The sequence below is a fragment of the Canis lupus genome, chromosome 7 (assembly GCF_003254725.2).
Source record: "Canis lupus dingo isolate Sandy chromosome 7, ASM325472v2, whole genome shotgun sequence".
Lineage (NCBI taxonomy): Eukaryota > Metazoa > Chordata > Mammalia > Carnivora > Canidae > Canis > Canis lupus.
Window position 1 is genome coordinate 39131121 of NC_064249.1, and position 26696 is coordinate 39157816.

General features: G+C 36.5%; 1 protein-coding gene across 15 annotated transcripts in view; it reads right to left on the reverse strand.

Annotated features, from left to right (window-relative positions):
- DNAH14 (dynein axonemal heavy chain 14) overlaps nucleotides 1-26696 on the reverse strand; it is a 475011-nt gene that overhangs the window by 140371 nt on the left and 307944 nt on the right. For 14 of the 15 annotated variants that reach the window (XR_007411998.1, XM_049112476.1, XM_049112477.1 and 11 more), the window contains 5 exons: nucleotides 25002-25136; nucleotides 21133-21348; nucleotides 19113-19203; nucleotides 17593-17801; nucleotides 16584-16836 (listed from right to left, as the gene is read on the reverse strand). Coding sequence is in view for 14 of the 15 variants with exons in the window: in XM_049112476.1 (XP_048968433.1) it covers nucleotides 16584-16836; nucleotides 17593-17801; nucleotides 19113-19203; nucleotides 21133-21348; nucleotides 25002-25136 (904 nt within the window). In the remaining variant the exon portion in view is untranslated. The remainder of the gene's footprint in view (nucleotides 1-16583; nucleotides 16837-17592; nucleotides 17802-19112; nucleotides 19204-21132; nucleotides 21349-25001; nucleotides 25137-26696) is intronic. The other variant, XM_049112483.1, reaches the window with a different exon arrangement.

The window sequence follows — 26696 nt, forward strand, 5'->3', positions numbered from 1 at the left end:
AGAGGGAGAAGCAGGCTTCCTGTGGGGAACCTGATGTAGGACTCTATCTCAGGACTCTGGGATCATGCTCTGAGCCAAAGGCAGATGCTCAACCACTGAGCCACCCAGGCACCCTATGCTATTTCATTTTTTATTTTCAAATAAATGTTTCTTTATCTATAAGGTTAAACATTTCCTTAAGGATTTTATTTATTGGAAATGTTACTAGTTTTGAAAAGATCAGGGATTTTTTTACCTGTTCTCCTCTCTATCCTTCTAGCCACTGATAGCTTAGCTGAGAATGTTCAGGAAGGATACCCCATCTATGTACATATCGTAGGATGTGGAATAGTTCTATGATAGTAGGCGTGCCATTGGATATTTGAAGCTTTTTAGAAGGTCCTGAAAAACTGTGAGGAATAATTTTAAGAACTCATTTTATTAGGTGAAATATATGTAATGTCATATGATTTACCACTTTAAACCATTAAGTGTACAATTCAATGGCATCACATACATTTAGTTTTTGTGCAACCATCCCCACCATCCATCTCTAGAACCTTCCATCATCTCATACTGAAACTCTGTACCCATTAAACAATAACTCCCCATTCCTTTTCCCCCCAGGCCCTGGTAATCTCTACTCTAATTTCTGTTCCTATCAATTTACCTTTTCTTGTACCTCATATAAATGGATCCTTACAATATTTGCCCTTCTGTGACTGGCTTATCTCACTCAGCATGATGTCCTTAAGGTTCATTCATCTGTGCTGTAGTGACAGATTTCCTTTCTTTTTATGGCTGAATAATATCCATTTTTCTGCAGTAGACAGTTGACTTGTTTCTATCCCTTGGTATTGTGAATAGTACTGTTATGAACATGGGTGAGCAAATATCTGTGACAGTCTTTGCTTTAATTCTTTTGTGTATATACTCAGAAGGGGAATTGCTGGGTCAGGTGATAAGTTCATGTTCAATTTGCTTACAAATGGTCATACTGTTGTCTACAGTGGCTGCATCATTCCACATTATCACCAACAATGCAAAGGGTTCCAATTTCTCCATGTTCATGTCATGTTATTTTCTGATTTAAAAAAATTTTTTATAATAGCTATCCTAATGGGTGTGAAGTGATATCTCATTGTGGTTTTGATTTAATATGTTTGGTTTTTGCATTTATTTTTTTTAAGATTTATTTATTCATGAGAGACAGAGAGAGAGAAAGAGGCCGAGGGAGAATCAGGCTCCATGCAGGGAGCCTGACGTGGGACTTGATTCCACATCCCCAGGATCACAGCATGAGCTGAAGGCATTAAACCACTGAGCCACCCAGGCTGCCCTATGTTTAATTTTTCACATGCTTCTTGGCCATTTATATAGTTTTTGAGATATGTCCATTCAGGTCTTTTGTCCATTCTTAAATCAGGTTATCCTTTGTTTTTAAACTGAAGGAGTTCTTTATATATTCTGGATATTAATCCTTTATCAGATATGTAATCTGAAAATAATTTCTCCCAGTCTGAGCCTTTTTACACTATTGATAATTTAAACTAAAAATAAAACTGTAACATGGTTAAAAAAATATACAATATCTTTATGATATTTTTCATAAAAAACACTACTGAGTTTTGCCCATTGATCTAATATCTGGTGAACGTGCTGCAATCTCCAATTCTAATCAAATCCTGATTTTTGTTTTTGTTATAATAAATATGATTAAAGCCTCTGCCAACAATAACAACTTTTCCTCTTCCTATTTCTTAAAACTTTTTTCCCCTCTGTTGTTTAATTGACTGGTATCATGAAGGCCATATTGGATACTAATAGGAGTAAACACAGTATTAATATGAATTGTTGGAGAAGGCCATTGAGAGAACGTGACTGTTGTCTGACCCGCAGCTGAACCCCAAGGAACTGGGCATTTGTTACTCTCTGTTTTTATCCTCATAATGCACATTCTGCCTCCTGTTCCCATGTTACAAGCCACTTCAGGTATACCATTTTGAGAGAGCAATGGGTCATTGAGACCATCCAGAATGAATAGGGACTGAATCCTATTAAGGCCTCTATAGAAACCTGTAAGGTTCTTATGTGTTGATGTGGGGATCCACTCATCCTGTAGTCATTCAAGACAAGCCTTGGGTAAGTTCCCTTGCTTATTAAACAAGTAAGTTCCCTTGCTTATTAAAACTGCCACCCACCAACCTAGACTGGTCTGCCTCTTTCTTTGGTCTTTTCCTGCTTCCATGTGTAAGGGCTGGTTTTGAATTTCATCCAGGAAACTCCTGAGGTAACAAACTGACAATTGATGAGTCAGTCAGTCAGGAGACCAAAGAAATTAGACTTGGGAACAAGGCATCTGTCAGGAGACATTCCAGGTTAGCCATGAGCCTCTGTGGGGAGGGATGGCACACATGTTAGATGTTTACCAACTGCCACAGGAGTATGAGGAAACGCTGACAATGCTGGCTGTTTGAGAAACTGCACAGCACTGCAGCAAAGAAGGGATGTGAGTGGCTGCTGCTGTGGGCTGGCCTGTGTTGTGGGCAGCTGTGTGGGCCACTGATGCCTAACCAGAGTCTGAAGCTTGAGTTAGAAAGTTACAAGAACCCAGGTTAGCAAAGGATGTGCAGCTGTCCACCACTCTGCTAGCTTTGGGGCTGGCAGACACACAGGAGAGCAGGATAGGTGGAGACTTCAGCGTGCCATTTTACAAAGCAGGAAGGCACAAGGTCCACAGAGTAAGGTCTGCACCCTCTGACAAATCCTGATGGGGAATCAGAGGTAGAATAAGAGGTAGAATCACTGACAAAATGAGGATAGCAAAGGGGAGGAGGTTATGCTGATTGACAGTGAACAGATGGAACTGCCCCATGTCGCCTGACCCCTAAGACAAAGAGAAATTTTAAACAGTAATTACTCTGGACTTCTGATAATAAACATATGCCAAAACTTACATTGTCTCTCTGTCCCTTGAAAATGTAAATTTGATCATATCTTTAAAATGTAAGCCTCCTGGGAGAGAGAACTAAAGCAGTACCCACACTCATCTGAGCTTTGTGAAATCCAGAGGGCTCTGGAAGCTTCCTCATCCCAAATCCAGGCCTCACTGTCCATGAGAAAACTTGACAAACACAAATCTTAAGTCCTCTCCACAAATACTAGTTCAAAGCTTTTGGCCCTTCAGGTAGGTAACCATAAATTGTTCCATCTGCCACAGACACAATTTGAACCTAACTGTTATTTGTAAACAAGAGAGTTTCATTTTGTTTTACCAGATTCGTGGATAAATTTTACTATTAGAGCTATAGGGTCTTTGTGTCTGTCTGTATGTTTATGTTATGTGTACGGCCATACTATGTATAGATAACATTTTTCTATATCTAGATAACACTGTTAATACTAATTTTTTAAAGATATTATTTACTAGAGAGAGTGCATGAAGTGGGGGAGCAGAGGGAGAGGGGGAAGCAGACTCCCCGCTGAGCAGGGAGCCCAATGTGGGGCTCGATTCCACGACCCAGAGATCATGACCTGAGCCAAAGGCAGGAACCCAAATAATTGGAGCCACTCAGGTGCCTTCAAAATTAATTTATAAAAGATCTCTATTTAATTGCTTTAAAGGAAAATAAGCTTTAATATCAAGAATGAACTTATGTGAAACTAAAATTTAATTTTCTTTTGTCTGCTAAAAGGACAAAGTTTTCTGGGACTATTGATTTGTTCCTGATAGGATTATAGAAGGATTTTCTTTACCTTTTATTTTAAGTAATCTCCCTAGAAAACAAAGATTCTGGGAGCCTCTGGGTAGCTCAGTTAGTTAAGTGTCTGCCTTTGGCTCAGGTCATCTCAGGGTCCTGGGATTGAGTCCTACATCAGGTTTCTTGCTCAGTGGGGAGTCTACTTCTCTCTCTCCCTCTGCCTCTTCACCTTGCTTGTGCTCTCTCTCTCTCTCTCTTGCTCTCGTTCTCTCAAATAAATAAAATAAAATCTTAAAAAAAAAAAAGGAAAAAAAACAAAGATTCTGTGTTTTACCAAATAATCTCCCGGGATCAATGTTATCTTTATCAGGTCTTTGATTACTTAAGAAAATTGAGTCTTCTCTACTAAAAGGGTGAATTCTTTTTTTTTTTTTACAACTACATAGCTTTTTATTTGCCTCAAGTCTTTGTCATTTGGTTAAATTAATAACTAAATATTGTTTCACAAGGATATGATCCTTTTTAATCAAGTATTTGAAAACTTTGTGAAATTTCTGATAAACTTCCCCAAATCAAATTCTAAATGAAGACTTTTTGACCTTAAAATAAGTTTCTATAAAGAACTTATTAAACTCAACACCAAAGAAACAAACAATCCAATCATGAAATGGGCAAAAGACATGAAGAGAAATCTCACAGAGGAAGACATAGACATGGCCAACACGCACATGAGAAAATGCTCTGCATCACTTGCCATCAGGGAAATACAAATCAAAACCACAATGAGATACCACCTCACACCAGTGAGAATGGGGAAAATTAACAAGGCAGGAAACCACAAATGTTGGAGAGGATGCGGCGAAAAGGGAACCCTCTTACACTGTTGGTGGGAATGTGAACTGGTGCAGCCACTCTGGAAAACCGTGTGGAGGTTCCTCAAAGAGCTAAAAATAGACCTGCCCTACGACCCAGCAATTGCACTGCTGGGGATTTACCCCAAAGATACAGATGCAGTGAAACGCCGGGACACCTGCACCCCGATGTTTCTAGCAGCAATGGCCACAATAGCCAAATTGTGGAAGGAGCCTCGGTGTCCATCGAAAGACGAATGGATAAAGAAGATGTGGTTTATGTATACAATGGAATATTACTCAGCCATTAGAAACGACAAATACCCACCATTTGCTTCAACGTGGATGGAACTGGAGGGTATTACGCTGAGTGAAGTAAGTCAATCGGAGAAGGACAAACATTATATGTTCTCATTCATTTGGGGAATATAAATAATAGTGAAAGGGAATATAAGGGAAGGGAGAAGAAATGTGTGGGAAATATCAGAAAGGGAGACAGAACATAAAGACTCCTAACTCTGGGAAACGAACTAGGGGTGGTGGAAGGGGAGGAGGGCGGGGGATGGGGGTGAATGGGTGATGGGCACTGGGGGTTATTCTGTATGTTGGTAAATTGAACACTAATAAAAAATAAATTTATTAAAAAAATAAGTTTCAGATTTTCTTTCTTTCTTTTTTTTTTAATATTTATTTATGATAGACATAGAAAGAGAGGCAGAGACACAGGAGGAGGGAGAAGCAGGCTCCATGCCGGGAGCCCGACGCCGGACTCGATCCCAGGACTCCAGGATCGCACCCTGGGCCAAATGCAGGTGCTAAACCGCTGAGCCACCCAGGGATCCCAAGTTTCAGATTTTCAAGAGGGTCCCTGGACCATTTCAAAAGATTTGATATTTCTCCCTATAAAAGTGAGATCTTCAACTAATTAGGCTTATTTGATATACTGAATTACACAGAAAGCATTATCAAATAAAAGTGTTACTAAATTTTCTCTAGGTTATATATAAACATATATATATTATTAATGTAAATATTCTAAAAATTATATTAAATTCCTAAAAATCTTATGAACTAGTATAATGTTATCATTTTAGTTATTTTTAAAAAGGATATTTAAAAAATCACCAAATTTCCATGTTAATTGCATTATAATGAACTCTCATCAAATCTTTAACCACAGCTGTTTTTAAGTCTTTTGTCACTTATAGACAGTTATGGTTTTACTCTAATGCTTCATGTTCCAGGAGAGCCACAGAAAAGACTCTATCATAAAGTACAGGTTTCTGATAGCTAACATTATACCACCGAATTGAGTAAGAATTTACAGTACTCCAATATAAAGCTGATGAATTCATAAAACTGAAACCAAAAGATCAAGATCAACACAAGTAATTATACTGAACTAAATGACCTGATGAGGATGATTATAATTTTTATGACTTTTTGTTTAAAATATTGTTGGTTCTTTTATAGTTTTATTTTTTCTGACTTAAAAAAGGAAACCTTTTCTCACTTCTCTTAGCAAATCAGCAATTTGCTAACCCATACCTTTGTTAACAAAGATAAAACATTTATATTTTTCTACCTGTCTAATCCCTCCAGAATCCAAAAGCTTTTTTTTATTAGAGAGAGTGCATGCATGCAAGTAGGGAGAAGGGGCAGAGGGAGAGAGAGAATCTTAAGCAGGCTCCACACCCCAGCAAGGAGCCCAACATGGGGCTCGATCTCATGACCCTGAGATCATGACCTGAGTCAAAATCAAGAATTGGAGGCTTAACACACTGATTCACCCTTGCACCCCACGACTTTTCCTTTTACAGATCATTTGGGAAAGTTTATATTTTACTTCAAAATTATCCATCTTAAATAGGTTTTCAAATTTATTGACATCTCATTAATATGGAAAACCAGACAGATATAGACTACTACCTACCACTCCAAACACTTAAGTATGGAAACAACTATAACAACAACTAACCATAGCTGAGCTAAAAGAAGGGGGGAGGAGCTCCTTCAAATGTGTACACACATGAAAAAGTATTTGGCCAGAAAAAAGAATGAGGTCTCGCCATTTGTGGTAACATGGATGGACCTAGAGGGTATTGTGCTGAGTGACATAAGTCAGACAGAGAAAGACAAATATGGTATGATTTCACTTACATGTGGAACATAAAAGACAAACACATTTTAAAGAAGCAGAAACAGATCCATAAATACAGAGCACTGATAACTGTTAGAGAGGAGAGGGTGGGGGGAATGGGCAGAGTGGGTGAAGGGGAGTGGGAGACACAGGTTTCCAGTTATGGAATAAATATATCATGGGATGGAGGGTGCAGCACAGGGAATACAGTCTATGGAACTGTCATGATGTTGTGTGGTGACAGATGGCAGCTACACTTGTGGTGAGCACAGCATAATGTGTAGAGCTGTCAGATTACTATGTTGTATACCTGAACCTAATATAACACTGTGTGTCAACTACACTCAAAAAGACAGAAATTTTTAAAAATTGATAAAGTACAATTAAAATCTGAAAGACAATAGATAGCAAATCTGTTCAAATGGTATACGAAGGAAAACTACGAGAATAAAATCATGAAAAAAATCAATTTTTTCTTCATTATTATTGTATCTATATAAGAAGATGGATGTTAACTGAACCTAATGTATTAATCATTTCACAATAGATATAAATCAAACCATCATGCTGTGTGTCTTAAACTTATTCAGTGATGGATGTCATGATATCTCAATAAAATTGTAAAATAAACCTCAAATCATCAAACAATTCTTTTTACTGGAAGTGTGGATTTGAAAACTTCTTACCATTCTGTCTGTTTTTGATTTAAATATTTTGAGGCCATGTTGTTAATTATGTAATATTATGTATTGTTAATACATAAATGGCTCATAATTGTATTATTTTTTTAGTAGATAGTTACGATTACCAACAGAAAATACCCTTCCTTTTTCCCTCCAGTTTTTAAAAAATATTTTATTTATTTATTTATTCATGAGAGACACAGGCAGAGGGAGAAGCAGGCTCTCCACGGAAAGCCCGATGTGGGACTCGATCCCGGAACTCCAGGATCATGACCTAAGGCAGACGCTCAACCACTGAACCACCTAGGCATTCCCTCTCCAGTGTTTTTAGCTTACAACTCCTTTTGTCTCCTATTACTATTGCCAACCCATATATAGATGAATATGTACATATAAAACATACATGGCAGGTACTGTTGATGGTTTTCTTGTATATTTTCCATTACTTTGCTTTCAATCTTTATTTCATTATGATTTAAGTGTGTCTTTTATAGTAGCGTTGAAAAATTGAATTTGAGAATCTATCTTCATTGCAATCGTGATATATTTATCATTTTATTTGCAGTGTTTAAACATGTTGTTTCTCCCTTTTCTTAAGTTTCATTATTTTGATCACTGTTTTTATTGAACTGTTTTACCTTCATAGTATGACAGCTATACATTTCATAAAAAATACTTATTGTGCAATAGACAAAAGTATATAAAAAGTATAAATTAAACAATAAATGTTTTTTAATAGTCCATCCAGCTTAGGATATGAAGCATCACAAATATATCTGTAGACCTCTGGCTACCATTCTCTGTTGACATTCCTGTTTCCTGTAGATGTTATCAGGTTGAATTTGTTGTTTTATTATTTTCATGAGCAATGAAAATAATTTCAGTAGTAAGTCTCTTTAAAATACATAGTTTCACTTTCTATGACTTTAAAATTTTACATAAATTGTGTCAAATGTATGTACTTGTACAGTTCGCTTTATTCTACTCATTATGTTTGTGGATCATCAAGCATGTTGATACATGTAGCTTTTAATCCATGTACTTTATATATATTGTATATTTTGTTGGTTATTTGTGTTATAGTCTGGGGCTTGTCTTTCAAATTTTTGCTGCTTTTTGAGAAACACATAGTTTTAATTTTATACGGAAAAATACGTCAAGTATAAATCCAATATCAATCAATTCAATATCATGAACAAATCCTACTATATTTCCTTCTAAAAATTCTCAAGTATCATTTTTTTTCAACTAGACACTTTAATCTACCAGATTTATTTTTGTGTTTAATGGAGGCAAAAAGCCCTTTTAAAAAAATACAGATAATTAATTGATCCAACATAATTAAAATGTTTATTCTTATTCATCTGTTGTGCTACTTTTGTCATTTATTTTGTTTAAATCATCTCTGTTTTTCATGTTTTTTTTTCTTTAACCCCAGATATTTCTTCTGAGATAATTTTCATTCTACCTGAAGCACATACTTTAGAAGTTCCTTTAATTATGGTCTGTTATGGTGAACTCTCTCAAATGTTTTGTCTGAAAATACAAGTGGTCTTTATCATTTTAAAATGGAAGGCAAACTGACTACCGCTTCTGAATTAATAGTCACTTTTTTCTCAGCCTATTATATATTGTTTTCTGGCTTCCTTTTTTGTTGTTGAAAAGTCTCTTGTCAATCCAATTATGATTCCTTAGTAGGTAATCCATCCTTTTTCTCTACCTTTCAAATGTATTCTTGTCTTTGGTGCTCAGTAGTTTCATGTTGGTAAATGTAGGTGAGTGTTTCACTTTATTTGTCTTGCTTGAGATTTGTTTCACTTTCTGTACTGAGAATATATGTATTTTATCAGTTCTGGAAAATTCTCACACATCTACTTTTTGCATATAGCTTTTTCCTCAAGATTTTTTCTGGAACTCCAAACAAATATATGTGAGGATTTCTCTGTCTCAATTTGCCCTGTCTTTTAACCTGTCATAGTGCCATATTTTTTTATATATTGGTCTGCTAATTCTCTTTTTAGCATTACATAAAACTGAGTCAGCATTAGCCCATCCACTCAGTTTTCCATTCATTGACTAGCATTTTTAGAAGTTATATTTATTTTTCATATTGTTGAATAATTTTTTGTAGTCTCAAAGTGCTCTTGTATTTATCTGATGTTATGTAATATATAGCATTACATATTAAATAAATGGTCCAAATGCTCCAGCTGAAAGCCCGAGACCATCAGATGATAACAAAGTGACAACCAAATACAGGCTGTCAACAGGAAAGGCACTTCAAACGCAAAAACATAGGTTAGAAGTAAAAGAATGGAAAGCAGTATAGCAGAAGTGGCTATGTTAATATCAGGCAAAGCTGATTTTAGAGAAAGGGTAATTACTTAGAGATAAAGAAATAATTAACAAGGATTCAATTCATTAAGAAGAGAATACGTCTAAATGTAGGCACCTAATAACAGCGTCAACATACACAAAGGGAAAACTTGCAGAACTAAAAAGAGATACACAGACAAACCACAATTGCAGATTGAGATTTTAATACTCCTTTTTCATTATAATGGATAAGAATGTATAAAAGGAAAATTAGAAAGGATATTGAAAATTTGAGCAAAACTATCAACTAGACTAAGTTGATATTTCTAGAATATTTCATTCAACAAATGAAGAATACTTCTTGTTTTCAAGTGCACAGTTATATTCATCCAGACAGGTAACTTCTGGGCTATAAAACAAGTTTCAATAAACTTAAAACACTAGAATCATGCAAAGCACATTTTATAACAGGAAAAATTAAACTAGAAATTAATAACAAAAAGACATCTAGAAATCCCTAAATATTTGGAAATAAACTCCACATTTCTAAACAACCATAGGACAAATAAATCACAAAGGAAATTAGAGAATGCTTTATTTAAAAAAATTAATAATCTCAATATATGCAGAAAAAAACAAATAAGATCAATACTATTCATGATAAAGAAAATCTCTTAGCAAACTGGAAATAGTAATAAGCTTCCTCAACTTGAAAAAGGATGTCTACGGAAGAAACCTATGGTTAAAATGATACTGAAATAGTGAAAAATGAAGGCTTTCTCCTTCAGATAGGGGAAAAAATGGCATGTCTGCTCTCAAAATATCTATGGAACTTTGAATTGTAGGTCCTACCCAGTACTATGAGACAAATACAAGAAATAAAACAAGCGCTGATTGGAAATAAAGTACTCATGTCTTTATTCACAGTTGACATGATCATCTACATGGTAAATCCAAAGGAAACTACAAAAGCTAATGAAATGTACATTAACACATATGTAAGACAAAAAGTCAATATAAAATATCAATTGTATTTGTATGTACCAGCAATAAACTGGAAATTAAGATTTTAAAACTTAATAGCATTAAAAAATTAAATTCTTAATTCCCAGTAGAATTCTCAGTTCTGAGTTCAGTAAACTGAACCCTGGTCAAAATTCCCTGTTGTATTTATTATCTAGCCCTCAGGCCCCCCACTCTTACAGAAGGAGAGCGACAAGATGCTCTAGGTTTCTGGATATCTGTATCAGTCAGAGCCTGTGTCCACAGTTCTATAGATCTTTGATTATTCCTCTCTCCCTAGTATGAGTTACTCAGGTAAATGGCTGAAGTCCCCTTTGGAGAAGGATCCATGTAATTATTTTTATAAGTACTTTCCATGATACTGCAGAAGGTCCCAGCCTCTTCTTGATTCAATGAGTTCTGGGCCTGAAAGCTGGCTTGTGTTTGGAAATGGACAAGGGATCACAACTTTTTACTGAGGCAGCTACCCTCAACCTCCTAACTCACCTTTGACTTCTCACAATACAAGCTGGTGGTACCGAGTTGGTTGCCCATATATTTTGCCCCGAGGGATGCAACATTCCACTAACAATCTTGGTAACTCTGAGAATCATCTACTGCACCTCCCACCCCTGCTTGGCTGAATTCTTCTGGTTTCTGGGGGTAAGGGCTATATGAGACCCTCCAGGGAGATGAGTTCAGCAATGGCCATCCTACCATTAGCTCTAGTCTACAGAGCCATCACTGAGCTTATTAAGAATGCATGCCTTGGTGTACTGAGTCAGAGGGGTGTGTCAATATTTAGGGTGATGTTTGCTCAGATGCAATCCACTCTGAGTGTCAGAGTTGGTCATTTAATATTTCTAAAGCATCACCACTCTAATTACTGAGTCCTGGCCTGGAGCTTTCATATCCCTTCAGTTGCAGGATATAAGGATTTCTTTGCGTGCTACCTGGAGGGCCTTCGAAGAGAGGTTGCTAACATGTTTGTGATCACTGAGATTTGCTTTATTTAACACTTAGTTCTTCTATTGTCTTTCACTCCCCCTCCCTCTGTGTGTGTAAGTGTATGTATCAATAATCTGCTATATTTATCTTCCAGTATGTTCTTAATATGTCTTACTCTTTTTATTGCTTAAGACAATTTTAATGCTAAAATAAAATTTGAGCAAATACTTAAATTGACAGCTTGGTTTTCTTTCTATTTGTATTTACATTATTTATCTTATTTCTGTCCCTTATTCCAGCCTTTCCATATCCATTTTTATAAATAACAGATGGAGATAGAATTCACATATTACAGAATTTGCCCCTTTAAAGTGCACAATTTGGTGGTTTTTAGTATAATCAGAGGTGTGCAGATATCACCACTATAATTTTAGAATGTTTTCATCACTCCAAAAAGAAACTCTTTGCCCATTAGCAGAACTTCCTATTTCCTCCTTCCCCCAACCTCTGGCAAGCACAACCTATTTCATATTCACTTATTCTGGGCATCTCATATAAATGGAGTCTTACAGTATAAGGTCTTTGTGACTGGCTTCTTTAACTTAACACAATGTTTTCAAGGTTCATCCATTCTGTGCATCAATACTTCATTTCTTATTAGGCCCCAATAATTGGGTCATGTGGGTAAACCACAACTTTCTTTATCCATTTAATAGTTGATAGGAATTAGGGTTGTTTCCACTTTTGGACTATTATGAATAATGGTGCTAAAGACATCTGTGTCCAACTTTTTGCATGGACACATTTCTCTTTCTTTTGGGTATATTTTTTAGGAGTGGATTTGTTGGGTCATATAGTAACTATGTTTCACATTATAGGAACTGCCAAACTGTTTAACCAAAGTGCATGCTCCATTTGTATCATTTTGGTTTAATGATGATACTTGTAGAGAAAAAGTTTCTATTTGTTTTAAAATTTAATCCGTTTTTTTTTAAGACTTTATTGGGGGGGGGGAGAGAGAGAGAGAGAGAGAGAGAGCGAGCATGCAAGCAAGAGCACAAGAGCAGGGGGAGGGAGAAGTAGACTCCTTGCTGAGCAGGAGCCTGACTCATCATGACCTGAGCCAAAGACAGTGCTTAACTGACCGAGCCACCCAGGGGCCCCCAAATTGAATCAGCTTAAAAAGAAAAGAGAGGGCAGCAAACCAGAAAGACTCGTAACTATAAAGAACAAACTGAGGGCTGATGGAGGGAGGAAGATGGGCTAGATAGGTGTTGAGGATTAAGGTGGGCACTTATGATGAGCACTGGGTGTGAATATATAAATGGTGAATCACTGAATTCTATACCTGTTAACAGAATTACAGTATATGTTAACTAACTTAAATTTAAATAAAAACTTGAAATTTAAAAATAACCTACAAAAAATTTGAAATCAGTTTCTATCTTTTAAATGAGGGAGTTTCATTCATTTTTATTATTGTAATTATTGTTAAAGTTGGATTGGGTTTTTTTGTTATTCAAATTTCTTTCTTTTCATTTATTTTGCTACCCTCTATTGTAAAGAACAAATATTCCTTTGCATATATAAAGCTATGGATTCTATTTTTTTTTAAGATTTTTTTTTTTTTTTTTTTTTTTTTTTAGAGAGCAAGCAAGAGGGGAAGGGGTAGACAGAGAGAATCTCCAGCAGATTCCTCCTGAGTACAGAACCTGACATGGGGCTAACCAAGAGTTGGATGCCTAACCAACTGAGCCACCCAGGTACCATGCTATTGATTCTATTATTCTTCTGAGGCTTAACCACTACACATTAAGATTATACTTATGTTTATTCTTCCCCATCACTTTTTTAGACTTCTCTTTTTTTTTTCCTCCCCCTCAAACAGTGCAGGTAATAGTTCTCTCTCAGCTTTCTTTGAACTACCACCTCCTTCCCTTCCTATCCACTTTATGTTGGAATTGTCTAAAATTTTGTTCTGGGGCAGCCCGGGTGGCTCAGCAGTTTAGCACCGCCTTCAGCCCAGGGTGTGATCCTAGAGTCCCAGGATCGAGTCCCGCATTGGGGTCCCTGCATGGAGCCTGCTTCTCCCTCTGCCTGTGTCTCTGCCTCTCTTTCTCTCTCTCTGTGCCTCTCATGAATAAATAAAATCTTTAAAAAAATTAAGTTTTGTTCTGGGTTTTTATGTTAATACTTTTGAGAAGTATTCTTTGCTTACTCTGATTGCATTAAGTTTTACTAAATTATTTAATCACATCTAATTTCCATATTTCATATAATTCTCCTTTATCCATTTCTTACAGTACTGAATTACTCCAAAAATATCTTGTGTTAAGCTTTTTCAGGCTTTGCAGATCTGAGAATATATTTAATTAGCTACATATAAAACACTGTGAACATAATACATTATTTTTTTCCCGTCAGTCAGTATCACTATTGAGAAATCTTGTGTTAAACTCTTCTTATAATTCTATTGGATTTTTCTCTCTGGAGTTTCTTAGAATCTCTCTTTAATCTTAGATAGCCTTAAATCACAACAAATTGTTTCTTTGCTGAGAAACCCCAGGCCCCAGGCTCAGGTGCACTGAAGCTAACTATGAGTAACAATGAAAGTTATATCTTGGTCAATACAGACTCAGTCCTCCCCACCATTAACTCAACAATCTGGCAGAAGAAAAGGTGTAACCATTTTCAGATATAAACTCAATATACCTGTCTCTACTCTTCCTCTACCCACAATATCTGGCATTCAATTAAAAAGTATGGGACACAAAAATAAACATGAAAAAAGAGTCCTGTTGCCAGGATATGAAGCAGTCAATAGAACAGATCCAGGGACGTCTGGGTGGCTCAGCGGGTTGGCCTTTGGCTCAGGGCCTGATGCCGGGGTCCAGGATCAAGGCCTGCGTCGGGCTACCTGCATGGGGCCTGCTTTTCCCTCTGCCTGTGTCTCTGCCTCTCTCTCTCTGCGTCTGTCATGAGTAAACAAATAAAATCTTTAAAAAAAAAAAAAAAAAGAACAGATCCAGACATGGCCCAGATGTTGGAGAATTAAAGAAACTACAATAATACTGTAAAACACCTGATGGAGGCATCTGCCTTTGGCTCAGGTCATGATCTCAGGGTCCTGGGATCAAGCCCGGCATTGGGCTTCCTGCTAAGCGGGCAGTCCGCTTCTCCCTCTGCCTGCTGCTCCCCCTGCTTGTGCTCTCCCACTCTGTCAAACAAATAAACAAAATCTTTTAACACACCTGATGTAAAGTGAAGAGAATTTTAGCAGACCACTGAGCACTATAAAAAGAGTCAAATGGAAATGCTAGAAATAAAAATCACAATAATGGAGATGAGAATCCTTTCAAAGAGCTTGTACAGTAGACAGGATGCAGCAAAGAGTCAGTGATTTGGAATATGAATCAACAAAAGTTTAAACTGAAATATGAAGAAAAAACAACAAACAAAACCCCCACAAACCAAAAGAGCAGAGCAACTAAAAACTGAGGGTGGGGGCAATATATCAATATAATATATCTAGATGTACATTTTTACTTTTCTATTCTATTTAATATTCAGAATCCTATTTAATCTTATGTCTTCTACTTTCTCAAATTCCAAAACACCTTGGTAATTATTTCTTGAAGTATTTCCTCCCTTCTATTTATTTAAAAAATTTCTTTGTGGAGGTTCAATTATACGGATGCTAAAGTTTCAATCATCTTTCAACTAAATACACACACACACATACTTATGTACACATATGCATATATAGTATGTAAATAACTGCATCTCTAATATAGTTAGTTCTATTGAAGTGTGCATGTACACATACATGATACTTTCTCTCTTTGGCATTTCCTGTTGTGATCCAGGATTGCTCCTTGGCTGAGCTGTCATCTAGCTAGCCACATCAAGATTCAACCCATTGATTATGATCCTTCTTTTAACTACTTCTTGCTTTGTTTCTAATACTCCCACTTCCCTGACTTATGCTTCTGATGAATTTAGAACTGTGCATCTGGAGAGGCAGTGGACACTCTTCAAGGCAGGAGAGGCATGTGTTAACTTGTATCCACACTGACACTGCTCTTTTTCAAATGCCTTCTCTTTCTCTTAACCACTTAGACTTTAAGATGTGAAGGGCTTCAGCAGTAGGAAGAAATATGCTCTTAGCTGCTCCTTAACATAGTCAGGCTTCGCTGCCAACATGCTATGTGGTTACTGCCCCTAGCTGGGCTGTGGTGTGCTGGCTGGTAAAGGGAAGGACGATGGTCTGTTCAGAGCTGCGAGAAAGGGAGATGCCGAAGCTAGATATTCTCCCATTCCTGGTATACAGCTCTCTTCTGCTCAGGACTGCTGCTTCCCCCAACTGGGACATTAGCCATCTTGTCACCCCAGGGATTTCTCACAATGTCTGTTAGTTTGATGGATCTACAGCTGGGTTTTGGAAGCAGAGCTGGGAGCCTGTGCTAATGACCTGTCTCACTGCGAACCAGACAGAACTAGGGTCTGAAGATTGGCATCCTCAGCCTGAAAACCACACCTTTACCTACAATGCTACACTATTTTCTGAATCCTTTGCTCTCACCTTGCGCGTTTTACTACACTCCATGTTTATAGCTTTGCATGATTACATCTCACACCTAGGATTCTGGACACATTTCCCCCACTATTTCTATCTCTGAGAATTTTTAAAACATACCAAAAGCATTCTTTCTGAATAGAGACCTTCTTAGAACTCCTTCTAGTCATTTCAGTGACCCTTCAACATACATATGATATTACTTTACATTAATGACATGCTCCTTTATGAATGATCCTAGGCTGTTCTATGTCTGTTGTTGGTTCAAGGTGACTAAAAATTCATGGTCTTCCTTTGTTTTCTTTTATAAGACTTAATAGAAGGTGATAAATCATTGGCATTGATGAGGTGAAATACAAGATCACATCATGTAAGAAGGAAACTCACATTTTCCAAAGCCTCCATTTTTACTCATGAAGTCAAAGAAAGCATCAAGAATTCTGCACAGAGTTATAACAGTCATTATATCTTGGACAGGAAATGGCTGATATTTCTGATGCTTCTTTATAAACTGTAGTCCATCTGTGACACTATTTTTAAACATGAATTCAAGACAACTCACTCCTGTTTGATTCATAATTTCTGAAGTTTTCAAAAGCCATGACTTAACATAAGGCTCCCATCCCAGATCAACAGGATCCTAACAATACAAAGCACAAAATAATTTTACATGAATAAAGAAAAATACAGTGCCCATCTTCTTACTTACCATCTCTTTAGTTCACCGCTGCCCCACACAAAATATGGATCAGAATCATCATTCATCAAAGTGCAACTGATCAGAACAGCTTAAAGAATGATCTATTCTCAACTATGAGAGACTCTTAATCACAGGAAACAAACTGAGGGTCATTGGAGGGGAGCGGGGTGGGGGATGGGGTCACTGGTGATTGGCAGTAAGGAGGGCATGTGATGTGTGATGAGCACTGGGTGTTATATGCAACTGATGAATCACTAAGTTCTAAATCTGAAACCAATAATACACTATACGTTAGTTAATTCAACTTAAATTTTAAAAAAAGAATTCTTTGCTGTGTCTTCCATTTCCCTCACCACTGTCCTGTGTTCCACGAATCCTGAGGGTCATAGAGCAGGTATGGAAAGGCTTCACGGCAGTCTTCCTCTACTAGAAAAGAATCCACACCAGCAGCCTATCCTGCCTATTAAGGGCACTACTTGCTCACGGCTGTGGAAAATACTGACATTCCAGTGACGGAGCAGTCCTAGTTTAAATAGTCCTATTTACTCTCCTATTCATTTCTGGGTTAGAGGCTTTAGGGAACACAAAACTATTTTGATCACCTCTGAGTCCAGGGGTATTGATAAACAGTCATTAAAAATGCTGTAGACGATGGCTAAACAATACATTTTAAGAAATATGCTTTTGGAAACTTACCATATAGACCATTGCACATCGGCTGACAGTAGCAGGACTGGCCTGAGAAAGACTGTCTACTTCAAAAATCACTCGTATTTTATTAGTTAAGGTTATTCGCTCACTGTTTGCTAGGCATAATGTTCTAGTATCATCCAGCATGGAGTTTAGATTTTCTACCCAGAAGGTATCCACTGGACCATCTAAAATAATCCACTGCCACTCATAGTCTGCAGAGAAAGGTATTTTTAATGTAACTGAGAATAATCTCAGTCTTCTTTTATTACAACCTTGCAAATTTTCTATTTTGTTTGGAAAAATGATATCCTAGAAAATACTAGACTTAATATGTTTATATGCAGTTTCTAATATCTATTAAATAAAAACAACCCTATCTACACCATACACCTTAGTAATTCTTTAAATATTGTTTCAATATTCTTAGATTACTGCATTGTATCATTAGCCCTTACATTCTGGATAAGAGAGAGATCCATGGATTTATCTTTTCCACAATAATATAGTTTGTGAGTTTCCCCCTTCTGCATGGAAGGGAAAACAGAGCACAGAAGTAGATGCCCTTCAAAGAAAGAACCAAATAGATTTCAGAGTAATTCATACTGTGACCCCATTTACTCCTCTTTCCATACACTACAGGCACCATCTTGCTCCACGGTTGTAAAAAACTCATTGGTCAAGATAGAGGAGGGATGTGAGGGTCACTGTGGAGGTACAAAATAGCTAGCTGCCTGTGAACATTAGAATCCCAGCAGAAGAGGGAGGAGAATCAGGATGCTAGAGGCTTTGACTGGTGGAAATACTTGCCTTGGTGCCTGTCTTAAAGCCCTAGGAAGGGGACTCACTATGCCCAAAGACTATGCTCTCCTAACTCAAATGCCAAGAAGTGACACACACAAACTAAGGAATTCTAGAAATGTAAAAGCAATAGCAGAAGCCTCTTTCAAAGTCTGAAAGATTGGCATATGGCTGATTCAACAATTCTATACATTACTCATAAGTGGAATTTAAGAACAAAACAATGAGTGTGTGGCTGAAGGTTCAGCCTGGAGCAGTGAGAGACTAAGGGGGCTCTAGGAACCTCACTGTACACACTCTCTGGCCCCTGGCACACTGCAAAGTAGTACACGGTGGATGTGCAATTCTTTTTAGAGGGGTATGCTTGGGTTGTATTATATAGACTGTGTGGAGTCCCACTTCAGAGGCAATGCTATTGTAGGTTTCCACACAATATTACGTTTACCTTTAATATCTATATGGTTCTTGTGAGATATTAATGTTCATTTATAAACTGAAAAGGCTTAATAAGACCTACTGCTTCTATAACATAAGGATAGATGAATATACCACAGTATGTGGTAACACTACACAGATTCTAAATAAACGAATGAAGAAAAAAATAAATAGTATAAGAACAAAATATCACTAATTAAAAATGTTTTTAAAGTTAGCAATAAAGCTCGTTTGGTTCAGTTTGTCTCCTCTGTTAATCAGTCACTTTACCGAATCTTAGTAACACTTACTCTGACCTTCTGGAATGTTGACATCTTTCCCCACCTCCTCAAACACATGAATGTCAGTATCTGCTGCATCAGAGGAATCAAGTTTGAAGACCTAAAATATGTAAGCAATAATATTTGTTTGATCACACTTTCCAATCCAAATGGACTATATGCCAATATGGTCTCTTGAGTATGAAAATGGGAAAGGCAGAAGGTTCTGTTGCTGTAAGACCCACAGAAGCAACACAGTGTGGCTCAGCTAAGAGGTGATCACAGGCTATTTCTTATAGAGAATTCTCTTAGTCCCTCCCATACAGTTAAGTACATGCTTGTTATATAACATTAAAATAATACTGTTAAAGGACAAAGAAGATAGCAACTGCTCTGAATTTCTACCACCTATAAAGAATCACGGTGGATATTTTGGTGGGTATTTTCCCCCTCCTTCATGATAGTTTTAAAATTTTATTATGTCATAATTCTAAAATTTTAGAATGAATCAGAATCCCTTCCTTATACCACACACAAAAATCAACTCAAAACAGACCAAAGGGGATCCCTGGGTGGCGCAGCGGTTTGGCGCCTGCCTTTGGCCCAGGGCGCGATCCTGGAGACCTGGGATCGAGTCCCACATCAGGCTCCCGGTGCATGGAGCCTGCTTCTCCCTCTGCCTGTGTCTCTGCCTCTCTCTCTCTCTCTCTGTGACTATCATAAATTAAAAAATAAATAAATAAACATTAAAAAAAAAAAAAGACCAAAGACCTAAATTTAAAAGTGGAAACTATAAAACTCTTACAAACAAAGCACAGAAGAAAGTCTTTTGACCTTGAATTATACAAAACTGTCTTCAGATATGATATCAAAAAAAACAAATGTGGCAAAAGAAAAAACAGACTGAACTTCATCAAGGTTAAAAGCTTTTGTTTCAAAGGATATCAAGAAAATAAAGACAACCCACAAAATGAAAGAAAGTGTTTGTAAATCATAGTCCCTGATAAGGGACTTGTATTTTAAAAAAAATGGATTGGAAGAGTTAATATTGCCTTCTTTTTAATTTTAATTCCAGTGTAGTAAACATACAGTTATATTAGTTTCAGGTGTACAATACAGTGATTCAACAATTCTATACATTACTCATAAGTGGAATTTAAGAACAAAACAAATGAGCAAAGTGAAAAAAGAAGAGAGAGAGAGAGAGAAGCCAAGAAAAAGACTCTTAACTCTAGAGACCACACTGCTGGTCACCAGAGAGGCCACTGAATGGGAGAAATAGGTGATGAGGATTAAGATGAGCACCAGGTGAAGTATGCAAGTACTGAATCACTATGGTGTCCACCTGGAACTAATATCATACTCTGTTAACTAACTGGAATTTAAGTAAAAACTTAAAAAAAATCTTTGCAGGCACCTGGGTGGCTTAGTGGCTGAGCATCTGCCTTAGGCTCTGGTCATGATCCTTGGTCCTGGGATCGAGTCCTGCATCCGGCCCACCTCTCACTCTGCCTCTCTCTCTCTGTCTCTCATGAATAAATAAATAAAACCTGAAAAAAACCTTTGCTTATCTGTTTGGTTCTAAATGTCATTCTTCCATTATATTTTGGCTAATGAAATTTACTAGTAATTTCTACTTATAACTTATGAGAGAATACAACATTCAAATTTTTTCTTTCTATTTACAATTATATGATGAATTTTGTATCAAAAACTTTATTTACCTTGCCATTGAATTATGTTCATACTTCATTAATTTGTAAGATATACTAGTGGTGTCAGAATGACTAGATCATCCTCTGCTTACACTTATTCCACTCTATGTTAATTTAAAAGCCAGTATCTTTCATTTTATTGTTTATCAACCATTTTAAGACACACTAGCATATTATCTCAGTTTTTTATAGCTTATAATTTTTCTCCTTTTTAAAACTGATTTTTAAATTTACTTTTATACTGGTAAGGATCTAATAATGCTTAAATGCTTTAAACAATGGATAAAAATATTTTATCCACAATAGTCAAAAATAATCCTTCCATATTAACTTACATTAGATGCATCTGAGATTCTTGATTTCAATCCGAAATCACTGTTTTTCTTTAAGTTCCTTGCATTGTTAAAATATACATAATTCCGAACTGCTGTTGATAACAATCCATCAGTCCATTCCATAGTATTAGGATCCAGTTGTCCATATAGTTCACTAACAGTGATACACTTTGGATTTAAAACACAAATATCTACTTTTCCTTTTCTTCCTGAAATCTGAAAAAATCCAGTGTGGTTTCTTAAAGGCATCAACTATAATACAATTATCTAAATTTTTACACTGTTAATATCAAAAGTTTTAGAAGAGGTCTTTCACTCCAAAGAAAGAGATCCTAATAATTTCTGATCATTAATAAATGATCTGGCAATTCCACTACTTGGTATCTATTGGAAGAAAACAAAAACACTAATTTGAAAAGTTATATGTACCCCTATGCTCAACATCACTTACAATGACCAAAATATAGAGGCAACTTAAATGTCCACTGATGGATGAATGGATAAAGAAGATGTGGTGTGTATACATGCACGAACACACACACACACACACACACACACACACACACACAAAGTGTATACATGATGGAATCCTCAGTCATTAAAAAAAGAATAAATCTTTCCATTTGTAACAACACAGATGGATCTTGGGGTTATGCTCAGGAAATAAGTTACAAAGAGGAAGACAAATACCACATGACCTCACTTACATGTAGAATCTTTTTATTTTTTTAAAGATTTATTTATGAGAAACAGAGAGAGAGAGGCAGAGACACAGGCAGAGGGAGAAGTAGGCTGCATGCAGAGAGCCTGATGCGGGACTTGATCTTGGGACCCCAGGATCATACCCTGGGCTGAAGGCAGGAACTAAACCACTGAGCCACTCAGGGATCCCCTGTAGAATCTTTTCAAAAGACAAAACAAACCCAAGACTCATAGATACAGAGAATATATGGGTGGTTGCCAAATGGGAAAGGTACTGGCAGGGGGACCAAAATAAGTGAAAGGAATCAAGAAGTCCAAAGTTCCAGTTATAAAATAACTAAGTCCTAGGGAGCACTGCACAGCATGGAGAACATAGTCAACAATACTGTATTAAGTTTGTATAGTGACATGGTAACTAGACTGGTGGTGATCATTTCACAATATATGTAAATGTCAAATAACTATGTTGTACACCTGAAATAATATAATACTGTATGTCAATTATATCTCAATAAAAAGGAAATATTAAATAAAAAAGACACAAATAAATAATATCAGAAATAAAGTATGGACATTACTAGTGCCTTGCAGAAATTAAAAGGATTATAAGAAACACTATGGGGCGCCTGGGTGGCTCAGTTAGTGAAGCATCTGTTTTCTGCTCAAGTCATGATCTCAGGGTCCTGGGGTCAAGTCCTGCATCAAGCTCCCTGCTCAGCAGAGAGTCTTTCTCCTTCTCCCTTTGCCTTCTGCCACTCTCCCTGGTTGTGCACCCTCTGTGTCAAATAAATAAAATCTTAAAAAAAAAAAAACACTTGAATGACTATATGCCAAATTATATAATCTGCAGGATACAAATACCTAGAAATAACAAAAATTATCAAAACTGACTCAAGAAATAGAAAATCTCAACAAATCTGTAACAAGTAAAGAGATTGAATCAGTAATCAAAATCTCCAAGAATGTAAGTCCAAAATCAGATGGTAGAGGAGTTTCACCAAACATCTGACAATGAATTAACATCAATTTTACTCATATTCTTGCAGAAAATAGAAAAGAAGAGGATGCTTCTCAACACATTCTATGAGGCTAGAATTATTCTGATACCAAATCCACACAAAGACACCATAAGAAAACTACATACTATATCCCTTTGAACAGAGATGCAAAAATCCTCAAAAAAGTGCTAGCAAACTGAATGTAACAGCACATGACCAGACAAGATTTATCTTAGGAATGGAGGGGCAGGTTTAACAGAAGAAAATCAATCAATGTGATATAACATATTAATACAACATAGGAAACAAACCACAAGATCACATAAAGAGAGGCAGAAAAAACATTTGATAAAATTTCACACCCTTTCATGATAAAAACACTCAACAAACTAGAAATAGAAAGGAACTTCCTTACTTATGTAATCAGGAGCATTTATGAAAAACCCAGAGATGACTTCATACTCAATAATGAAAGACTGAAAGCTTTCTCCCTAAAATCAAGCACAAGGCAAGAATTCCCATTTTCACCAAAGCTGTTAAGCACTGCACTGAAAATTCTAGCCTGGTAATTAGGTGAGAAAAAAAATATAAAGCATCCAAATTAGAGAGAGAGAAGTAAAATTATCTGTATTTAAATATGACATGAGGGCAGCCCGGGTGGCTCAGTGGTTTAGCACCGCCTTCAGCCCAAGGCGTGATCCTGGAGTCCCGGGATCAAGTCCCACATCAGGCTCCCTGCATGGAGCCTGCTTCTCCCTCTGCCTCTGTCTTTGTCTCTCTCTGTGTGTCTCTCATGAATAAATAAAATCTTAAAAAAATATGACATGATTATATATATAGAAAATCTACAAAGAATCTACAAAACAACTACTAGAGCTATAAATGAACCAGCATACTTGTAGGATACAAGATCAACACATAAATATCAGTTGCATTTCTAAATAGCAGCAACAAACACACTTCAACAACAACACAAAAAATTAAGAAATTCTAATTCCATTTATAATAGCATCCAAAGAATAAGATGCTTTGTAATAAATTTAATCAAGGAGGAGAAAGAGTTATTTATTAAGAACTACAAAAAAAAATTTTCTTGCTTACTGAAACAAACATCTGAAAATGGAAAGAAACTGCACACTAGCTGAAAAAACATCAGAACTGAGACCCTGACTTTCTAAAACTTTTGGAATATCCTGCTGAGTCATTAAATAAGATAACTGAAGTACACACTATTTATTGGAATCTAACTTTATATTGAATAAAAATACCATATGATTTCACACATATGTGAAATTTAAGAAACAAAATGGATGAATATATGGGAGGAGGGAACAAAAGAAGGAGACAAACCATAGGAGATGATGGAGAGCACACTGAGGGCTGCTGGAAGGAGGTGGGGGGAGGAGGGGTGACAAATGATGGCATTTGTCATGGTGAGCACTGGGTGTTATATATATAATTTATTTCATAAATTACAGAAGTCAAAAACCAAAGTATAATGAGAATGGAAGAAAATTACCAAAGTATAAAAGAATATTTACCATACATGAAGAACAAATATCATATTAAATACAGCAATATAAACTGCATTTCTGATAAAGTAAGGAACAAGATATTATTATAGTTAACACTATCTTGGAGGGTTAATGAATGCAGTAAGAATATAAATTATATAAATATTACAAGAGACAAAATTATAATCATTTGAAGATGATTCAATTGATCACCTATAAAAACAATTACAACTTAACTAGTCCGTGAAGGTGACTAATTACAAAATAAATATATAATTTAATAGATTTATTTTATACTAGTAATTACTAGTTTTAATTCAAATAAAAAAAATCCTATTTGGGCAGCCCCAGTGGCGCAGCGGTTTAGCGCCGTCTGCAGCCCGGGGTGTGATCCTGGAGACCCAGGATCGAGTCCTGCGTTGGGCTCCCTGCATGGCGCCTGCTCTCCCTCTGCCTATGTCTCTGCCTCTCTCTCTCTCTCTCTCTCTCTCTCTGAATGAATGAATCTTTTAAAAAATCCAATTTACTACAATGATTCCTAACTACTAAATTCCTAGCAATAAATTAAACATACTTATGTAAATAGGACATAAAATGTTACTGAAGTATAAATTAAGGTCTGAAGAAATAGAGAAACATATTACTTAGTATTTACCTGTGAAGTAGATTCCCTTTCTGTAACTGACAGGAGGTCTTCAACTGGTGATAGTGTTAATGCTCTTTCTAAAATTCTTCTGACTGTTGTCTTTCCTCCACCTGTTGGGCCTACTAACATCACACCAACACAAGTCTAAAACAAAGTTGCAGATTTATGATTTAGTTTTGGTTTACTGATGATTCAGCTAAACTGAAATCTGAAGGTTCTTATTTACAAATACATCTCTATGTCTGGAAACCCTTCCTTCAAATTACTGTTCAATTTATTATAATCTGGGTTCTGTTTCCATTGACTAGGTTAATGTCAAAATAAACAGAAATTTCCTAATTTTAAAATTCAAAGGATAACTTTCAATTCTTGATATTTTACAGTTTATCTCTTTCCAATTCTCCTTTATTTCTGTACGTTTCTCTAAGATTGGCTTCTGTAATATGATTCATCTCAGCTTTCTTCTTTATTATCTTCTCTCTTTTGAGTTTTGAATGTCATTTCTATTTTAGTCTTCCCTAATTCATCCTTCTCTCTCTCTCCTCCCCTACCCCACTCCCCCATTGGCCCTACCAATCTCATCAACTTGAGTGAGTAACTATGATTTGAGTTCTAATGACTTCCTAATGTGTACATCTTTTCCCTGGTCTTTGGTTCTATGTGCCTAAGTGAAATTTCAGTGGTCTATTAGATACTTCCATCTGGATGTCTCACATGATTTTCAAAGTCAACATAATTTAACCTACACCTTTTCATAATTGTTGCTTCTCTTATTTCCTGATCTAGTTAATAAAACCACTAGGTACTCATTGTCCAAAGTCCCTCATGTCTTACAAAATTTGCTTGATTCCATCTTCTTCTGTCCAACCCAATCACAATTGGTGTCATGGAGTGAAGAATGTTTGCATCTCTGTAAAACTCAAATGCTGAGGCTGACAGCAGTGTGATAATACTGGAAGTGGGGTCTTTGAGTAATTAGGGTTAGATGAGGTCATGAGGGTGGTTAATGTCCTTGTAAGAAGAGGGAGAGGGAGTTCAGAGTTCAACATCTCTCCACTATGTGAGGACAGAGTGAGAAAGTGACTATCTAGCAAGGAAGACTGTTCTTAGCAGAAACCAAATCAGCTAGCATGTTGATCCCAGCCTCCAGAACTGTAAGAAATAAATATCTGTTGTTTAAACCATTCCATCTATGGTATTTTGCTATTTCAGCCCAAATGGACTAAGGCAAGAAGGAAAGGGCCAGATGCTCTTAAAAAGAGTTCCTGATCATCTCTTTTAGACTATTGTAATAGCACTAAAGAAATGATTATTCTTAATAATATATTAAATAAATATGCCAAAATTCAAATATGGATAAATCTAAAATGTTTTTCATTTCCATTCCAATCTATCTTCATGGAGGTCTTGTGATTCTCTAGTCTGATAGGCAAGATGAGAAGCCCTGGATGTCAAGAAGAAATGATATATTCAAGAATGCAGCTAACTGGCTGTAGTGGCATCATGGCTTTACATGAATGAGTGGCAGCTGCCCCTCTGGGAGTGACTTTGTTCCCTAATTCACCTCCTGAAGCAAAGCTGCTGGCTCTGTTAAGCCCTTAATTTAGAAAGATTCCCATGAATGCCTCAGTCTAGTGTCCTGGTGGCTCAGCCTCACTGGGACCTGAAGGCTCTTGCTGTCCCTCCTCAGAGCCAGCTATGTAG